This window comes from Bicyclus anynana, chromosome 8, assembly GCF_947172395.1.
Source record: "Bicyclus anynana chromosome 8, ilBicAnyn1.1, whole genome shotgun sequence".
Taxonomy (NCBI): domain Eukaryota; kingdom Metazoa; phylum Arthropoda; class Insecta; order Lepidoptera; family Nymphalidae; genus Bicyclus; species Bicyclus anynana.
The window spans coordinates 15,822,953-15,842,655 of record NC_069090.1 but is presented as its reverse complement, the minus strand read 5'-3'; the positions used below and the strand labels follow the sequence as shown (position 1 = coordinate 15,842,655).

General features: G+C 35.9%; 1 protein-coding gene across 1 annotated transcript in view; it reads left to right on the top strand.

Annotated features, from left to right (window-relative positions):
* The first annotated feature begins 276 nt into the window (after positions 1 to 276).
* Positions 277 to 19,703, top strand: part of LOC112053654 (ceramide synthase 5) — a 31,339-nt gene continuing 11,912 nt past the window's right edge. Inside the window, exons 1-7 of the mRNA XM_024093135.2 lie at positions 277 to 634; positions 7,092 to 7,209; positions 12,169 to 12,393; positions 13,679 to 13,900; positions 15,109 to 15,227; positions 15,953 to 16,097; positions 18,932 to 19,020. Coding sequence (XP_023948903.1) covers positions 456 to 634; positions 7,092 to 7,209; positions 12,169 to 12,393; positions 13,679 to 13,900; positions 15,109 to 15,227; positions 15,953 to 16,097; positions 18,932 to 19,020 — 1,097 coding nt within the window. The 5' untranslated portion in view covers positions 277 to 455. The remainder of the gene's footprint in view (positions 635 to 7,091; positions 7,210 to 12,168; positions 12,394 to 13,678; positions 13,901 to 15,108; positions 15,228 to 15,952; positions 16,098 to 18,931; positions 19,021 to 19,703) is intronic.

Here is a 19,703-nt window from a genome sequence, read left to right as displayed (position 1 = left end):
GTAGGGTAACCAGCCACGGCCTAATGCCTATGTCTACCCAAACTGTCCCGTGATGGGAAACGAACCGAGGGCCTGTCTGTTGAAAATTACGGCATTACCAACTGCGTCAGAGAGGTCATCACGAATTTCTAAAGCTAATCTTTGAAATCGGAAAGGTGTAGCAGCACTTGTTAGTGTCGCTCTTCATATTTGTGTTTGTACTTTATCTAATCTGTAGTCATTTTTCGATCTCGATGGTTTGCCGTTTGTCTAAATTGTCAAATGTCAAGTTAACTGTCAATGTCACCCCCGCTGCCGTATTCCGCGGTCGTCTCGTCTGTCGTAAATTAAATTAGAAATCTAGACTTCGTTGATGTTTTAAATTTATTATCATATTCATTAATAGAGTAAAGTATAACTATCGCCGACACCGATAGTAAGCTACTAGATAAGTGGTGTTAAAATTAAATACAGCAATGTTGCGGCGATTTGTAGACGGTTTTTGGAATGAGGATGTATGGTTGCCGCCTAACACAACATGGGCCGATTTAGCTCCGGGGCCGGAAAAGGCCGTCGTTTACACGGACCACCGGCATGTGTTCGTCCCGATACCGTTAGCGCTTGTCTTCATAACCCTGCGTTACCTGCTAGAAAGGTAAGTTTAACCGTATTTAACCTATGAATGTACTAACTCATTATCGTCACGCATCTAAGCTTTTGGGGGCGTGAACGGTATTTTTGAGTCATTCTGATTTTTTTATCAACATGAATATAATTTATGCAAATATTAGGTAATAACTGCGGAGCGGAAGCTTTAGCTAGACTATTCTGCAGATTTACGAAATATACGTTCAATGTTATCACAAAATTATACTGTTTCAACCTTCAAGTTATATTGAGGATGTCTATATACATTACACATAGCGTAGAAAAAAATCGCATTGTGTACCTAGCCTTCTTGAACTATCTTAATTCTTAATTATAATATTACTTATATTCAAATTATCCATGTAGTCAGAAAAGGTCTTGGATTAAATAAATGAGTAGGATCATATTATTTTTGTATACACATATTTCCAGAAAAGAAATAACCATTCAATACCCCCTATTCAGTATCCACTATTCCGTCTAGACCCAAAGTTAGCATAGCTTGTGTTATGGTTAGTACCCATATATAAACATATTAAATAATTACATTATTATATAAAATCCCTTCTAATACTAAAAAACATCCATGTTCATCCCAAAAATTAATTTCCAGTTGTGGGCATCAAAGTCACAGCTTTGTATATTATCTAGGCAGGGCCTACTATCCACTGCACCATTTGGCCATCAATATAATTGTTCAAGTGATCTACAGTTTGTGAGCTGTACATGTAGCATGGTGTAGGTGACAGATGCCTGTATGACATTAATAATACATAATTATTATTGTGAATCGCAGCAACTTTTAAGAGTGAAACAAACTGTCACCTGTACCATGCTATAGTCCACAAACTGTACTACAGATGCAAAGGTGCAAGCCATTATAAAAAAAAAATTAAATTCCATTGCACATACATCATATCATATTAAAATTCACTGTTTTAGTGTTGTTTATTTTAAAATGTTATCAACAGCACTATAATATTTGATCGCTAGCAGGATTTACATTTATCATTACATATCAGTCCTTTTGAGATAAAACTATCATAGTTAATGTGTAATATTTTTATGATACACTTGAAAATGTTTTTCCTTGTGTGGTTTTATTTGCCATTAAACTCCCATTTTACCTTGGTTTGTGGATCTATAGTACATTGTATATGGTAGAATATTTGTATATATTTTCTTTTAACAAATCATACAAGAGTTGTCCCAACCCCAGGTCTTCCCGACAAATTAGAGCAATATTTTTTGAGTATGTTGCTGTTAGTTATTATATAATATGTTGTTGTGCATATTTTAGGTCTACATGAGTGATGGAGCATTACAAAATTAAATAGTACACATTTATACATTTCTTAATTTATGTTGAGAATACACAGATTAACAATATAATTATGCATACAACAATTTCTGGTGTACGAAAAGTAATTAAAAAGTCAATAGCACTTAATTAATTAAATCAAACTTAATAGGGACGATGATTGTTTTTTAAATTGTATATAAATTAGCAATTAAAGTAAAGTAATTTTGTAGAAGTGACATTTCTTTTGGAGCTACAGGGATTTAAAGGGTCATATTTGCGGTACAGACACAGATCCCTGAAAAACACACCATACAAAATGGTACGATTTAATGATGTTGTTCATAATGATTGTTACATTTGTATAGGCGCTCAAACAAAATTACAAATATCTTTGTTACTTGTATATTAAAAATGTCACGTTTATTGTAAAAAAACTAAAAATGTATGGATTTTCATCTAATTATGATAAAAGATTTTTAGTAGATTTTGAAATTTTATAATCTTACTAGCAGACCCCTTCAAGCTTTGCTTTGACTTTATGTGCACTACTTCCTTATCCCTACTCTACACTACTCAATCTCAATCAATATATTCAAACCTCGTCATCATCCCCATTGTGACACAGACAAAGTCACAGGTGTCAGCTAGTGATAAAATAAATAGCTTGAGTACAGAATGGCATCACCTTTAGTTGATAATGTTTTGTATACATTTGCAATATCAAACATGATAACACCTTATCTGCAGAAGATGAAAGCTCTGTGTGCCTACATCCGCACACCTCTTAACATTGATTACAATTTATATGTAGGCACTTACAATCACTTAGACACCCACCAAAAGTTATTAATAAGTCATATAATAGGTATTATATTCAAATATATGTATGTATGCTGACAAATACTGAACATAGTTTCATTAATATTAAACAAACATAATTATTAATTTTTATTAAATAGAAACAAGCATTTCTTTCCAGAAGTTTATTTGTAAAATAATTCAGTTATTTATTTATAATAAGTAACTTTATGGCACAAAAAAGAAAATAACAAAAGAACACATAAAATATTAAATTTATGGGAGGTGGGAGGCTTCGTTACACCATGGCTAATTACTACCCTACCAACAAGTATCGCCAAGCAATGTAGTGTAGTTAGGAATCGAACTCAGAACCTCCATCTTGTTAATCAACTCTGTATACCACTATGCCAAAGAGGTCATTGTATGTATTCTGAGACAAATTTTCTACTAGATGATCTATCCCTCAAGAAAAGTAGGTGTCTCTTTTCTTGATTCCTTATATGGGAATGTTGATTTTAAAAAACCATCTACTCATCATCTCCTTTAACTCATCCCACTTATGTGGGGTCGGCGAATGGTGTCAATTCCAGCCATTCGCTATTACTGTGAAAATAAAAAAAAAACCTGATTATTTCCATAATGTTGAAAATAGTTTACTTGTAATTGTAACTTGCGCCAATCATGAGTTTCGCAAATTGTAATATCAGAATACATGATAAAAATTCAAGGTTTATTACTATTTGTAAATCAATTTATAGTTTGCAGTGCATGTGCATTTTTATTATCCACCATTTTAAGTATGTATGTATATACTATCAAAGTTGCCTGCAGTTAAAACTATTTATAGCTTCAAAGGTTTATATGCTGATGATAAGATTAACTTCATAGTATCTTTTAGTTAAACTATGTTTTAGTTGAATAAGTCAGGAAGTAGCGCACATTGGGACAATACAGTACTTGCGCTGTAGCATAGTGTGGGTGACAGTTCATTTTACTCTTAATAGTACATATTATGAATGTCATACAGGCAACTGTCACCCACACTATGCTACAGTGCACATAGGATAACTGCTTTTAAGATAGCTTTGTGACTAATCCAAGTTGTATTAAATTATTGTCAAGTATTTACTCTAGCAACATTTCCATGACTAATTTCCTCTCGGCCGTTAACTTTTAAATTGCTCGAGAAAGCTGTGTTGACGCCTGTTGAATCTTTGTCTCTCTTCGTTTCATATAAATTAATTTTTTAATAATTTCCCTGGATTGAAAATTCATCATTTACTATATAATTATATATAAAGACGCCGCGCGGTTTCACCCGCGTGGTTCCCGTTCCCGTAGGAATGTGGGGATAATATATAGCCTATAGCCTTCCTCGATAAATGGGCTAGCTAACAAAGAAAGAATTTTTCAAATCGGAACCAAGTAGTTCCTGAGATTAGCGCGTTCAATCAAACAAACAAACTCTTCAGCTTTATAATATTAGTATAGATAATTCAGGTAAATTATCTTAACCACATTACTCAAATACTGAGTTTTTGAACAAGCTTTAGTTGGCCATGTTTATGGCATAGTATAGACTGCATCTCTACTTAACATCAGTTCCTGTAGCCACATTTGCTATTGACAGGTCACATGATCAAGATCTGTCATTCCCATACATTTTTCTTTTTCGTTTTTGAAACGTTTGCGATTGTAGAAAGTGAATCGACGTGCCACAAAAGCAAAAAAGTACAATTATTTTATAAATTCAGACACAAGTATCTGCTTTAAGTGGTTCACAGTCATTGTGTAGACAACTTTAGTACTTACATTATGTATACTTATTTATCAATATTTTGATAAGATTCTCCAATGTTTTGGGATGTCATAAAACATTACTTGTGAATACTCTATCAGATAACATTACTGATTTTATCTTTACAAGTTAACTACGTATTAAGTACATATCAGTAATATCTGATGAGTATATCACACTAATATTATAAAGGCGAAAGTTTGTGTGTATGATGATTGATTTTAAGTATGGGTGTGTGTGTGTGTGTGAATGGAAATATATTTTACTCTGAGCTGCTTTTCATTCCGGAAAAATCCATGGTTCCCGTGGGATTTGTGAAAGACTGAACATCACGCGGACGAAGTCGCGGGCGTCCTCTAGTAAAAAATAAATATATGCATATTGCACATCATCGTTGGGTTGTCAAACACACAAATGTGGAATTCAGTTGACAATGCCAACTTAGGGTTGCGTAAAGTCGTAACTTTAATGTCGCCGCACACGGGCCACAGCCACAAACGCCGCTACAAGAAGCAAGAAGGGACCACAAAAGTAGCTGAAGCGCGCGACAGCCACTTGTAGCCGGTGCTCGACACTTGTGGTGGCTGCTACTTTTTTAACCCATACAAGCAGTACCGTAATCACTCGAGAGGCGTGTTCCGGCGTTTAGTGACTGGTGCGGATCATAAGAAGCGAGCAGCGACGATTGTAGCGTGCGGCGGCAACCGGTGTCAACCGCGTGCGGCGTTTTGTGGTTTTGGCCCGTGGCCCGTGTGCGGGAGTTCATACAACTAGTACATTACAGTATTATTTCCTTAGGAACTACAACGTCTCCTTACTCTACATTACTGGCAATATATTGCAGAGGGCCGTACAGACTTGTCTTTTGAAATACATCAAAATACCTCAAGCTGACTTGAAATAAATACAAGCATGTTATAAAAGAGAATTTATAAGAAAAGTAGCTTACCCGGCAAATTTTCTTTTGGCTTAAAACACCACCCTAAATCTTGTAGGGGTATGTATGAAAAAAAGAGGTTGGCAGATTCTCAAATCTATCCTATATGCACACAAAATTGCATAAAAATCAGTGAAGAGAAATTTGGTACAGCTACACGCGAATTTTATGTAATTATTATTACATGTTTAAGATTTTTATCAAACATAATGTTTATAGATTTAATTTGCATTTCTAAGGTAGGTAAGTAGGTACATAGCATAATGCAATCTTGGACTGCATGTTTAGATTTAACCAGAGCATTTAACCATGAGTTAAACCAATAAGGCTGTGATAACGACCTGTTTCCTTGGTAGTAATAGTAGGTAGTACTTACTACCTTTTGCTTGTGGCTTCGCTATGTCGTTCTTATATTTGATTTTGTGATTCGATCACATAGAGAAACTCCAAGTATTACTCGCTCCATCACTCGCTAAGTGACTTTGAGCCTTGTAATAGTTAGCGACAAAGTCTCGATTAGAAATAAGAAGTGATCGAATCAGAAATGCGATCGAGTCGCAAAGCTAAAGCTGCAATGGGCAGACCACATAGGTCAAAGAACGGATGGACGTTGGTGTACCAAGGTGCTAGAATGGCGACCCCGTACCGGAAAGCGCAGTGTTGGTCGACCCCCCACTAGGTGGACTGAGGACATCAAGCGGGTAGCAGGAAGCCGCTGGATGCTCGAGCCTCGAGAGAGAGACTGTTAATGATTTGATTTTGTCTACAACGAAATTTATATCTATGTATTCCTCTACAGTTCTGTTCTGGGTGAAACCATATAGTACTCTTATGTTCTTTCCTGAACCAATGATTGAATAATATCGCGGAAAAAAACAAGATAGGTAAATTAATTAGCATAAGCTTATTATTATACAATAAATGTAATCGATTGATTTATTATTTTTATCGCAATGAAGTAAATCGCATCGTACGTAGGTAGGTAGGTCAGTGTTTATCATTCCGAGTGTTGCTGATGTCAATATACTATCTGCATTACACTTGAAAGGCTTCACCACACACTCGCTTCATCGTACTACGGCACGAGCCTCTAACGCCAGCCACACACGAACAAGTTTATCATCAAGCCTGCATGGCACTTTATTCACAAGGAAAAAATCTACATGTCATGCACATCCTGAAGTAGATAGTGCCGGACTCCTACTTTATTATACCTAATATTCATTATCACTTATTATCAACCCATATTCGGTTCACTGCTGAACACGAGACTCCTCTCATAATGAGAGGGGTTTGGCCAATAGTCTACAACGCTGGCCCAATACGGATTGCCAGACTTTATACACGTAGAGAATTAAGAAAAATCTTTAGTATGCAGGTTTCCTCACGATGTTTTTCCTTCACCGTTTGAGACATGGGATATTTAATTTCTTAAAATGCACATAACTGAGAAGTTGGATAGTGCATACCCTGGACTGGATTCGAACCTACGCCCTCTGGAATCGGAGGTAGAGGACATATCTACTATCCACCATTATAGAGTGTTTATTTTATGTACTTACTTTTATAGATATCGTAGTTTGAACTTTTTTCAATTAAGTACATAATTTTTTTTCTTGTTACAGATATATCTTCGCACCTTTCGGCCGGTCCCTAGGTATTAAGGACAGAAAACCCAAGAAACCACCACCGAATCCCAAACTAGAAGCAGCATATAAGGCCAACCCAAGAGCACGACCGCAGGTAATTTTGTTGTTCCAAGTGCTTGAGTTGGGTGTTGGGCGGTGTTACATCTCCGTGCCTCGGAGAAAACGTAATGCTAGCCATTCGCCATCCAATTCGTTCATGTGCCGGCAGGACATCCGATAAAACTCATAATACAGAAAACTCCAGAAGGTATGATCGAACATGGGAATGAAGCCGGTGAAATTACTCTTTTTTACACGCTCTTATTAGCTTCATTTGTCACGAACTAGGTATGTAAGAAAATCTTGGAATCTTAATTTCACCCAATTCCCAGTCTTCGAAGGCTCGTGAACTTATTGGATGGTGAGTGGCCAGCTTTAGCCGTCGGTTCCGTTCATTATTATTAACTAGCCAACCCGCATTGGACACTGTTCCAAAAGATTGGTGTGTCTAAAAAAAAAGAAAAGTATAGAAAATAATGAAAAATAAAAAAAAATAAAAGATGTCTTTACGTTGAGCTGGAATCGAACTCTGATTTTATAAGTGTGCTCCTTCGCTTCACACCACTTGTCCACATAAGTCGATATGACAACGTGGAAATGTGTGGACTTGATGGACGTCTTGTTTGTTAGGTTTATTTTCGTTACGGAATTTCTTGATTCGGTCGCCACGCTCAAAGCCCGCGATAAAAGCTATGCAATAGTTTAAAATCATTTCGGTCGGGAGCATATTATTATAATAAATTGTGACTCGACATAAATTATGACATGACCACCGGAGCTATCATTGACTGTATCGAGGTTACGACTTATTATTTTATAGTTTGATCTTTGTAACGGCGTATCGTAAATCCTATTTTGTACAGAAACATTAAATAGTTGCGCAAGACAACCATTACGACGAAAATAATTTTAAAACCCTAACACCTTGACCTTGCTTAGTGAAGCTTCGCGGATTCTTTTGTTGGTTCGTCATTGACATGGATTTAGATAAAGCGTTGGTAATTATTCATTTGACTGTGAAAATTATCATAATGCTATTTTTTTGTGATAGTAGCGAATGTCTGCGACTTTGATTCCGTGAAATCCTTTTGTTTACAAATCCCGCGAGATTTTTTCAGGATAAAAAGTATATCATAATATGTGAAAATGCAGAGTGTAATGTCCATTTCCAATTTTAACTAAATCAGTTCAGCAGTTTCGGAGTGAAGGAGTAACAAACACACACACACAAACTATTGCCTTTATACACTAGCCTAGTCGACTGCAGTCGTCGGTTGCAGTTACTGCTCGTGTAAATGAACCCTAAGTCAAAGCTTGACCGCGTCCGCTAGCATAGTATAGATATTGGTAATCGTTTTGAGTTATTTCATTTTCATTAAAATATATAAAGGATGCATCTCGAACGAGAGGGTAGGTTTCGGGGGTGCACTTCGCTAGGGGACATATTTAGGTATCATGTCCCTTAGCTAAATTAACTAGCCTATTGGTGAACTCACAAAAACATCAAGTTTATGAGGATGGTTCATTTTGTACCCAATTGATGTAACAGTTTTTGTTTTGTACAATACTAAAATGAAAAAAAAACACATGTTGGTTTTGCGAAAAATAAATTAGATTTTCCAATATCATATAGGTAAACGTGACTTGTTATCAAAGTCATGAAAAACATTAAATAACTTAATTGTTATTATTTTATAGCTCAACCATAAAAAAAATATAGTGACAGGATAGGTACTTTGTTATTTAATGTGTCGTAAAATGTTTAGATACTAAAAGTTAAAAAATATAACATTTTTCATTGTTCAACATCCATTATTTCATAATATTAATTGTGTAGTTGTAGTTGAGTAAGAGCCGTGATAGCCCAGTGGATATGACCTCTGCCTCCGATTCCGGAGGGTGTGGGTTCGAATCCGGTCTGGGACATGCACCTCCAACTTTTCAGTTGTGTGCATTTTAAGAAATTAATATCACGTGTCTTGAACGGTGGAGAAAAAACATCATGAGGAAACCTGCATACCTGAGAATTTTCTTAATTCTCTGCGTGTGTGAAGTCTGCTAATCCGCATTGGGCCAGCGTGGTAGACTAAGGCCGAACCCCTCTCATTCTGAGAGGAGACTCGTGCTCAACAGTGAGCCGTAGATCGGTTGTTAATGATGATCATGAATTGCGTAGTTGTAAGTTGTAACCCTTGACTGGAATCTCACCTGACGTTAAGTGACGGTATGATGAAACTCTACCCATATCTCTGACTAGCTGACGCCGCGCGGTTTCACCCGCGTGGTTCCCGTTCCCGTAGGAATACGGGGATAAATTATAGCCTATAGCCTTCCTCGATAAATGGGCTATCTAACACTGAAAGAACTTTTCAAATCAGACCAGTAGTTCCTGAGATTAGCGGGTTCAATCAAACAAACAAACAAACTCTTCAGCTTTATAATATTAGTATAGAAAGGAGTGTGGCATCGTACTGATACGCTGAAGTACCGCTTCTTTGCGGCCGAAGCCTACCAACAGGCTTAGTTATATCATACTAGCTGACACCACGCGGTTTCACCCTCGTGGTTCCCGTTCCCGTAGGAATACGGGGATAATATATAGCCTATGGACTTCTTCGATAAATGGGCTATCTAACACTGAAATAATTTTTCGAATCGGACCAGTAGTTCCTGAGATTAGCGCGTTCAAACAAACTCTTAAGCTTTATAATATTACTATTGATGAAAACCTGAATTATCTACACTTGTACTAATATTATAAAGAGGATATATTTGTATTTTGGTATGTAATCTGTATTTTATACAATGTATCCAGATTGTAGAATTTAAGTCCATCCACTTGTAAATGATAATTACGTACAATGCTCATAGAGGTATATATATGTACTCTTTGTAAAAAACCTCAATACGACACACAATACAAAGTACAATATGAGATTTGTATGTCTCTATGGCGGATTGTAGTGCATACAGATTTCTATAGGTTAGGTATATACCTCATTACCTACATACAAACTACATAGGATATTTGTATGTGAGAAAAACTGAGCTCGTTGGTCCAATGGTTGGTCTATGTGGTGAAGTCCCAGGTTTTAGTCCTGTGTCAAGTGATAATATAAATGAATAGTTAAAATATAGATAAATGATACTTCTATCTATTATGATACTTCTATAATGAAACTCAATACTCCAATGAAGTATGGTGTGGACTACGTACCAACAAATAAAACAATACCATACAAAATGTACAAAACATTTTGCTTCAATAATTCAATAAAGTGATATTTCGAAAATTACTTTATGGTAGGCTATTTTTTTAACATTCGTTAGTTATTTTACTTTTTCAAGTAAAGATTATAATCAAAAAACAAATTAGTTATGCCACAAAAATTTCTAGAAAGTCTAAAAATAGCCTCCCGTAAAATACTCATTTTCAAAATTACACGTTATTGAAGCAAAGAAGCGATTTGCTTCAGTACTAAAATCGATTGTGTCGTATTTGCACGGTTTGTTTCAATTTGGTGTTCCTAATCAAAAAATATAAATATTTCAGCTTTTAAATACATAATAATCATTGTGCAAAGTAGTTGCACATTAACTGCAATAGAAAGAAAGAAAGAAAATATCTTTATTGCTACCATTATGCCACACATCACAATTATCGTAGAATAATAAATACCCTGCGATATGTGGCATAACCTAGAAAAAGGTCCCAGCTCAGCATATTGCTGTATGCTCCCTATATGCAAAAAAGCATACAGCGCTGATTTTCAGCAAGGACCCCGTTCCAAGTGCCACCTCGAAAACAGGCAACATAAACCCGTATTTAAAGTTTTTAACTACATTAAAACTTATAACTAGTTAAAATAATAATAAAAAATGAAATGAGACAAAAAAAAAGTATATAAAATTAAAATACAACAAATCAAAATTAATTTCCAAGTTTAAAATTTACTACTTAATAAATACAATAGTAAAATGAGAAAACAGAAAACCTAAGAACTATGTAATACGCAAACAATTAGGGTAGGACTCATATCAAATTTAATGTCGTCGTTATCAACCCTCGGCTCACTGCTGAGCTTCAGTCTCCTCTCAGAATGAGAGGGGTCAGACCAGTAGTCCACCACGCTGGCCCAGTGCGGATTGGCAGACTTCACACACGCAGAGAATTAAGATAATTCTCTGGTATGCAGGTTTTCTCACGATGTTTTCCTTCACAGATTGAGACACGTGAAATTCTTCCTCCTTCACAGTTTGAGACACGTGATATATACTTTCTTAAATTTAATATAAACAATATTAATTTCGTATATTGAATGGAATAAGGGTCCGAAATATATCGACATTCATTTTAATTGATATAAGTTAAGGATCATCATCATCCATCATCATCGTTAGCAGCCGATGGACGTCCACTGCTGGACATGGACCCTTTGCATGAACTTTATAAGGATTTCTTATAAAACTTAATTTGAAAATTTTATAAGAAATCCTTTTCAATTGTTCCAAACGTCAAAAACGCTGTCTTCCATTTTGTGACGTCACGATGTTACTTAATGTCACAGACTACTAGCGTTATACTAAGGCATGTCCAATTTTTTGCTTCTCTCAATCTTGTTATTATTACGGTTTCGTGTTTACGGATTTACGTGACGTCATGATACAGGTAAAATATAGACCATCATGGCCGATAGCGTTTTGGCTCGTATTGTCAAAAAAAATTTAAAAATTAAAATTTTTGTTTTACTCAAAAAAATTTTTTTTTTCAATTTTGTAACAATATAAGACCCTTTTAAATCAAATCAAAACATAAATCATTTATTTCAAGTAGGCTCAGTTTACAAGCATTTTTGAGACTATTTGTAAAGATTCCACCACCGGTTCGGAAGGCAGGTTCTGCTGAGAAGATACCGGCAAGAAACTCAACAGTTGCTCTTTTGAAATGAAAAAGTCATACAGTATTATAATTTACAATTGATAACTATTACAACATTACATCTCTGTCTACCAGCAAGTATGCGCGCTAGCGAAGCAGCTAGACATGTCGGAGCGGCAAGTGGAGCGGTGGTTCCGGCTGCGCCGCTGCCAGCACAAGCCGTCCACGCTCGTCAAGTTCTGCGAGAACGTGTTCAAATGCTCCTTCTATGTTTGCAACTTCATCTTCGGACTCGTCGTGCTGTGGGATAAGGACTGGCTGTGGGACATCGACCAGTGCTACATTGGGTATCCCCATCAGGTGAGTTAACATCCAGTGCAATATTGGGTATATACATTAGTTAAAGGTTGAAAAAGAAAATTTACTATATTTTTTTTATATTCTGCTTCAATAGTGATGATGACAGTTTTTTAATTGTATATAAATTAAGAGTATGCTAATAGTAAAGCAATTTTGTAAAAGTAACGGGGTATCTGCGATCATTGCTTTCGGAGCTACAGGGATTTAAAGGGTCAGATTTGCAGCGCTGCCGCGGATCTCTGTAAAACGCCCCATACAAAATGGTACGAACTTATGACGTCGTAGGCAATTAATGATCGTTAGATTTGTATGGGCGTTTAAACAAAATTACTAATATCTTTGTTATTTCTGCGTTTATGTTTATAGATCATTTATTAAAAAATGTTACATTTAATGTAAGGAAGCTAAAACTGTATGATTTTTCATCTAATTACGATAAAAGATTTTTAATAGATTTTGAAATGTTATAATCTTATTTATTTTGCAAATATCCAGTCAATCTTTGCTTTTTATGTATAAATGAGTTAATATTGACCTTATTTACCCGAATGTATCATAAAAATCAATATATTCGAACCTAGTCATCATCCCCATTAGTCGGAAAAGACTGTTAAGAATGGACGTGACTATACCTCAGCGGGAATCAAATCACGCCTTAATAATTTATATTTGGATTTACACATTTAAGTATACTTATATTAAATAATCATGTATTTGAATATTATATACTTAGTAACTTTTAGTAATAAGGCTATTGTTTCATTTTTTATGTGTATTTTTCATAAATAAAGATTATAAGTTATATCCTGAAAGCCCGGCTCAGCCTCAACGTCATTAAGTACACAGAGCTGGTGATTAACTTGTTCAGATCATAAACAAGAAAAAATGTCTAGTTTAATTTGTTTCTTGCTACTATTCTGCAGGTCTGCAGGCCTCCTCCAACTTCTGTCAATTCATTTCTTCTTTATGGCTTTCATTTGTGCCAACTGGGCACGGTTTATCTCGCCAGTGTCGAGTAGATGGAGAAGGCACGTAGGAGATTGTTCGGTGAAAGCTGACAAGTTCAACTTCTGTCATTGAAGTCTTTATTTAGCTACTCTGTTACATGTCACGCCTGTCACTTGCATAATGTCATTGTCCCATATTTTCTGTGATCTGGCTCTATATTTTATGGTCTATATTTTCGTTATATAATATGTTTTCCAGCCATTACTTATTCTTATATTCGAGGCATTAAAGTTCTTGTGATGTTCATGTTAGTTAAAATATTGGGTTACATTTCCAGGGTATAACCAACGACGTGTGGTGGTACTACACCATATCGGCGGCGTTCTACTGGTCGCTGACCATCTCCCAGTTCTGGGACGTGCGGCGGAAGGACTTCTGGCAGATGTTCGTGCACCACATCGCCACCATCGCGCTGCTGTCGTTCAGCTGGGTGTGCAACTTGCACAGGATCGGGACACTCGTTCTGTTGCTGCATGACTGTGCGGATATATTTGTTGAGGTAAACAATGTTTTTTTAAGGTTTCGTAGCTCAAAAGGAGAACAATGGGACCCTTAGACAATCAAAAAACACATAGCTATAATATATTAAATCAATTCCATGACCTTATTTAAGCATCATAAAATTTAGATAAATAAGACGAGATGAAACTTTGCATGCGATTGTAATGACATTAACGGTAAACAACTGAAAATGAGTTTTGTCAGTCGGTTTGTTATGATCCTTTATCATGGGATTGTGTGGAAATAACTGGTTAGGTATCGGGTTGAAATTAAAACCATATTAAATACTCATGTGTACATTCCTTAGAAAGTGTGAAAGAATCAATTTTTTAATTTATATTAAAAAAGATATGGCTGATTCGAAAGATTACCTTAATACAGTTAAATTAAGTATTTATATAGTCTAGACCAGGGGTGGCCAACTTGATTTGACCCAAAATCTCCTGTTTACTATTGAAACCCTGTACGATCTACCAATTACATACCTATTGAAATCTTAAATGAAACAGGATAGCACAATCATGTAGTATTTTTTTTATTTTATTAAAATAAAAAACATAAACGTCTGCGTCTTTTGTAACCAATTCATAGATATCACTATGATCAATGGAATCATTAAACCGATGAATTGAACCAACTTCTCAAATTCTCTCACTGCTCTAATTTCTGTCGATTAATTCTCAGAAATTAAGTTGTAGGTAGGTTTTTCATAATAAGATCCTTGATGTTTACAAATTGTTCAAATTTTTTCTTTTTTATGTCACTATCATTATACAAGATGATGCGTGAAGGAGTTGGTGATTACGTTGTGCAGTCTGGTCTACGTATTTACTTATATTTTTTACCTCGACACGATCTACTGGACTAACAGTCGTGATCGACCGGTCGATCGCGATCGACATGTTGGCCATCCCTGGTCTAGACGATAATAACATAGACTCACCTGTTTTTATCTGGCAACTCCACAGTTCCAGTGCGTTTTTAACTCTGGCGGGTTATTTTAACTAGTGTAGGATTTTTTTTTAATTTACCAACAAGGGAAGTAGATAGAATATAAATCAACTAAAAATTAATCATTTATCCGGCCGCGATTTAATTAGGCAACCCATTTGCAATGTGTCAATGTGAATATTTTCTATAAATAAAATTTTTAGTTAAGTTTATTAACGTTATATTAATTTAAGTTATTTATATCCTTGTTTTCAGTCAGTGAAGGCAGCCAAGTATGCGCGCTACCAGAAGCTGTGCGACACTCTGTTCCTCGGACTCATCGTGATGTGGATCGGAACTAGAGACTACATCTACCCCTTCTATATCATTTGGAGGTATGTATTGGTATAGCCTCAGACTAGTTATATATGAACTTGTATTACATCCAGGATGAGGTAAACTCACACATCGAAAACACCAATTTAACACCAATAAATATATTTTGTGTCTTTGCAATAGACACAAATGTAATTTTTACACAAATACATGACGAAAACGATTACAACAATGTAACATCGATTCTTTATAACTGTTATAAACGTGTTAGATCGTTGATTCTTGATCTTTGACAGAGCTGTTACGTCGAACTAGGCAGGTCCCTACATAATTCGACTGATGTTATAAGTAAGCACGGAATTATAAAAAAAAGACTTGAATACAGATCTTATAGAGTAAACTTCAGTTAGTATTTAACAAGTTTAGTGCATAACAATAGTGCTAACTAAAGTTAAGTGTTATTATAATTTACTAGCTAACGCCGCGCTGTTTCACCCGCGTGGTTCCCGTTCCCGTAGGAATACGGGGATAAAAGCCTATAGCCTTCCTCAATAAATGGGCTATCTAACACTGAAAGAAGTTTTCAAATCGGACCAGTAGTTGCCGAGATTAGTGCGTTCAATCAAACAAACAAACTCTTCAGCTTTATAATATTAGTATAGATTATCTTATAATAAAAGTGCATAAGCATACGTCCTCATATACAGGGACCGCTCTCGTATTCTATGTTCTGTGTGTTAGAGTCTAATAAAACGTCATAGATGGCCGTTATTGCGTGTTCCAGTACATCGATCCGCGCGCCGATGCTGCTGCCGATGTTCCCCGCCTACTACATCTTCAACTCGCTGCTGGTGCTGCTGCTCATCCTGCACATCGTGTGGACCTGCCTCATACTGCAGATCGCCTACTACGCCATCAAGGCCGGACAGGTACGAACTAACTAAAAAGGTTTGACGGCCTCCGTGGCGCAGTGGTATGCGCGGTGGATTTAATGACGGAGGTCCTGGGTTCGATCCCCGGCTGGGCCGACTGAGGTTTTCTTAATTGGTCCAGGTCTAACTGGTGGGAGGCTTCGGCAGTGGCTAGTTACCACCCTACCGACAAAGACGTACCGCCAAACGATTTAGCGTTCCGGTGCGATGTCGTGTAGAAACCGAAAGGAGTGTGGATTTTCATCCTCCTCCTAACAAGTTAGCCCGCTTCCATCATCACTTACCATCAGGTGAGATTGTAGTCAAGGGCTAACTTGTAAAGAATAAATAAAATAAATTTGAAATATGACCAATATTCCCATTCCCATCCAACTAGTCGGGAAAGACTGTGCTAGGAGTGGGTATGACAATAGACTACCGGGGTGAGGATCGAACCCCTCGGTGATGAGTCCAACCGCTCTTACCGTTGAGCTATTGAGGTTTAAAGCTGTTGTAAGATTGCTGTTAGCTCAGACTAACTAAACTAAAATCAACAAAAGGAGATTCTAGAGATAAACAAACAAAACGACGGACGACGGAACTTATTTGATCTGAACGAATCTTATTTGATCTGAACGAATCTTATTATTATGTTTTTCATAATCTTAGTACAAATTAAATCTTTAAAAGATTTTAATTAAAAAAAAATCAAAAACTGCCAAAACATAAATAAATTTTTTGAAAAATTTGTGTAAGTAAAAAAAGGTTACATAGCCCTGCATAAGTGAATGACCTGCCAGTCGGTTTGTTTACTTCTATAATCTCTTCTCGTTGAAGTCGCTATACATAAAGAAGAAGCCAAGAATGACTGCGCGGGTGTGAAATCGTGCATCGTGTCGGGCATCAGTCGTGGGTTTTTCATTCATCGCTACACGCCCCCCGGCTCGCACGGAACATCGGGAGTGTTACGAACGATGTTGCCTATACTAAATTATAAGTTGTTGACAGTTTTTTACAACATTCAAATTCACAAAAAGGTATTTTTAACGAAGCTCTTTAACCGATGAACATGATGACAAATAATGAAACATCGATTTTATAGAGACAGTTTTTATAATCGCATTAGATCATTGATCCTTTGACAGCGTAGCTTCGTAGTGTCAGCGTGCTGCAAAAAGCCCTAATAGATAATCCTATCTTTCAAGTTGGATCAAACTGCATATGGCGTGCAAATTCGATTAAAATTGGTAAAATAGTTTAGGAGTCCAAAGGACAAACAGTGTGACATGTAATTTATATATACAGGCTGCTCGGGAGTATTTCCCATAACTTCAAAGTGTTGACGAGTATACTTATAGGAGCCGAACTGCATAACTAATATTTTTTAACTATAAAATAAAAACTTTGTATGTTTCATACACAGTAATTCAAATAATTCCGACTCTCCTTGTAACACACGCCTTTATCTATCATTGCATTTTTAAATACGTCAAACTCGGCTACGTCATGATTATGAAGATGCGTATATACATTTTAAGATCTATTTACAAAAAAAATATTCACCCCGAATTTATTAATTTTATAATATATGTTCCTTGGACATTTTAAATTAATTTTCGGTATATAATATAACCCCAGAGTTATGGTAAATACTCCCGAGGACCCTGTATATTAAGATTTTATTATTTCAGATGAAATCAAAACATGTTGCAAATACAAATGATTTATTAAAAGAGTATGTGAGTAAAAGTAAACTATTAAAAGACCTTCCAGTAACTTTTGAACGCCTGCAACGTGTACTTATATTAGTTGCATTAAGTCTTATTTACTCTCATATTTAATTGTTATTTAACTTTATTATTGATAACTTCACTTTAACTAGAACTTTTTTCCAAGATTTTCATTATTTCTTCTGGGGTTTGGCATTGTTTCTAAACCTGTATAACATGTGCTGGGTCTTGCAAGCCGCGTTGCAAGAACCAGCTCATGACTAAGGGCCCCGTATGGGTTGGGCATACTCCGACGTTGTATCACGTGAATTTTAGCCGTGTTTCATAATCAATTGAAATGACAAAATTCATCAATAAAAGATTAATGTCAATAGTTTCTGTCATTATCTATAATGACTATGAATATCGAGACATCTTGTAAAACTTTTAAATAATATGTTATACTTAATTTTTAAATAATATGTAGTATAATTATTATAATATTTATATTAATAATTATACATAAAATTATAATGATAATTATATATAATTATTATTATAATTATACAATAATTAAAATATTATTAGAAATTTGCACACTGATTTAATCAGTAGATTATTATGGTTATCTTACTATTACTGTAAGAAACTATTGTAACCCACTATTCAGCAAAATAAATTATTATTACTTTTTTGTTTTAATCTTGACTAGTTGTTTTTTGAATGGCCCAGGCTTTCTATTAGATGGCCAATTCAACCCTATGGTTGCGACATAGTTATTTCTACATATAGATTTGGAATATAACAAAATGTCATCGATCTCCTATTAAAAAGTCAATGCACAATCAGCGATCAAAAAACGTCCCCCACTCAATTAGTGGCAAACACAACTTCTTGACACTCAATTCAAGTAGTCGCATTTGCAAATTCAACCTTAAAACTCAATCCTTAAGGTTGAATTTGCTCTGAATTTGGGATTTTTTGAATATTGGACTATATTTATAGGACTTTAGGTATAATTTTCTTTATTTTCTAAAATAAAGCTGTCAAAGCAAAATTGGCCAGTTTTTAAGTGAAATTTTCTACATGATTGTGCGTCTTTTTATTATAAGAGGTCAATGCAAAATGTATGCAATGTTTCAGATGGACGGCGACGTGCGCAGCTCGAGCTCAGAGCTGAGCGACAGCCCCGGACACTCCAACCACAGCTCGCCACAGAGGAATAATAAAAAGTAATTAGTTTTACAGTCAGCTCGTTATCGACTGAGCAGTGACCTCATAAATTCCATAATATAGATTAATAAACGATGACCTGACGACTCAGTCGATAACGCGCTGGCGTACATTACGTACGTCCAATTTTATGGTTAGCGCGTTATCAACTGTGCAGTGAAGGCATAAACGTCAATAGATAGATTAATAAATGATGCCCTGACGACTCAGTAGATACGCGCTGACGTACATTACATACGTCCAACTTTATTGTTAGCGCGTTATCAACTGTGCAGTGAAGGCATAAATGTCAATAGATAGATTAATAAATGATGCCCTGACGAGTCAGTAGATAACGGGCTGACGTACATTACAATCGTCCAACTTTATGGTTAGCGCGTTATCAACTGTGCAGAGAAGTCATAAATGCCAATAGATAGATTAAGAAATGATGACCTGACGACTCAGTAGATAACGCGATGACGTGCATTACACACATCACGCTTAATTTTTCTTTTGTTTATTCATTATAACATAGCCCTTGTCTACAATCTCATCTGATAGTAAGTGATGATGCAATCTAAGATAGAAGCGGGCTAACTTGTTAGGAGGAGGATGAAATCCACACTCCTTTCGGTTTCTACTAGGGTAGGGTGGTAACTAGCCACGTCTGAAGCCTCCCACACTAGCCAGACCTGGACCA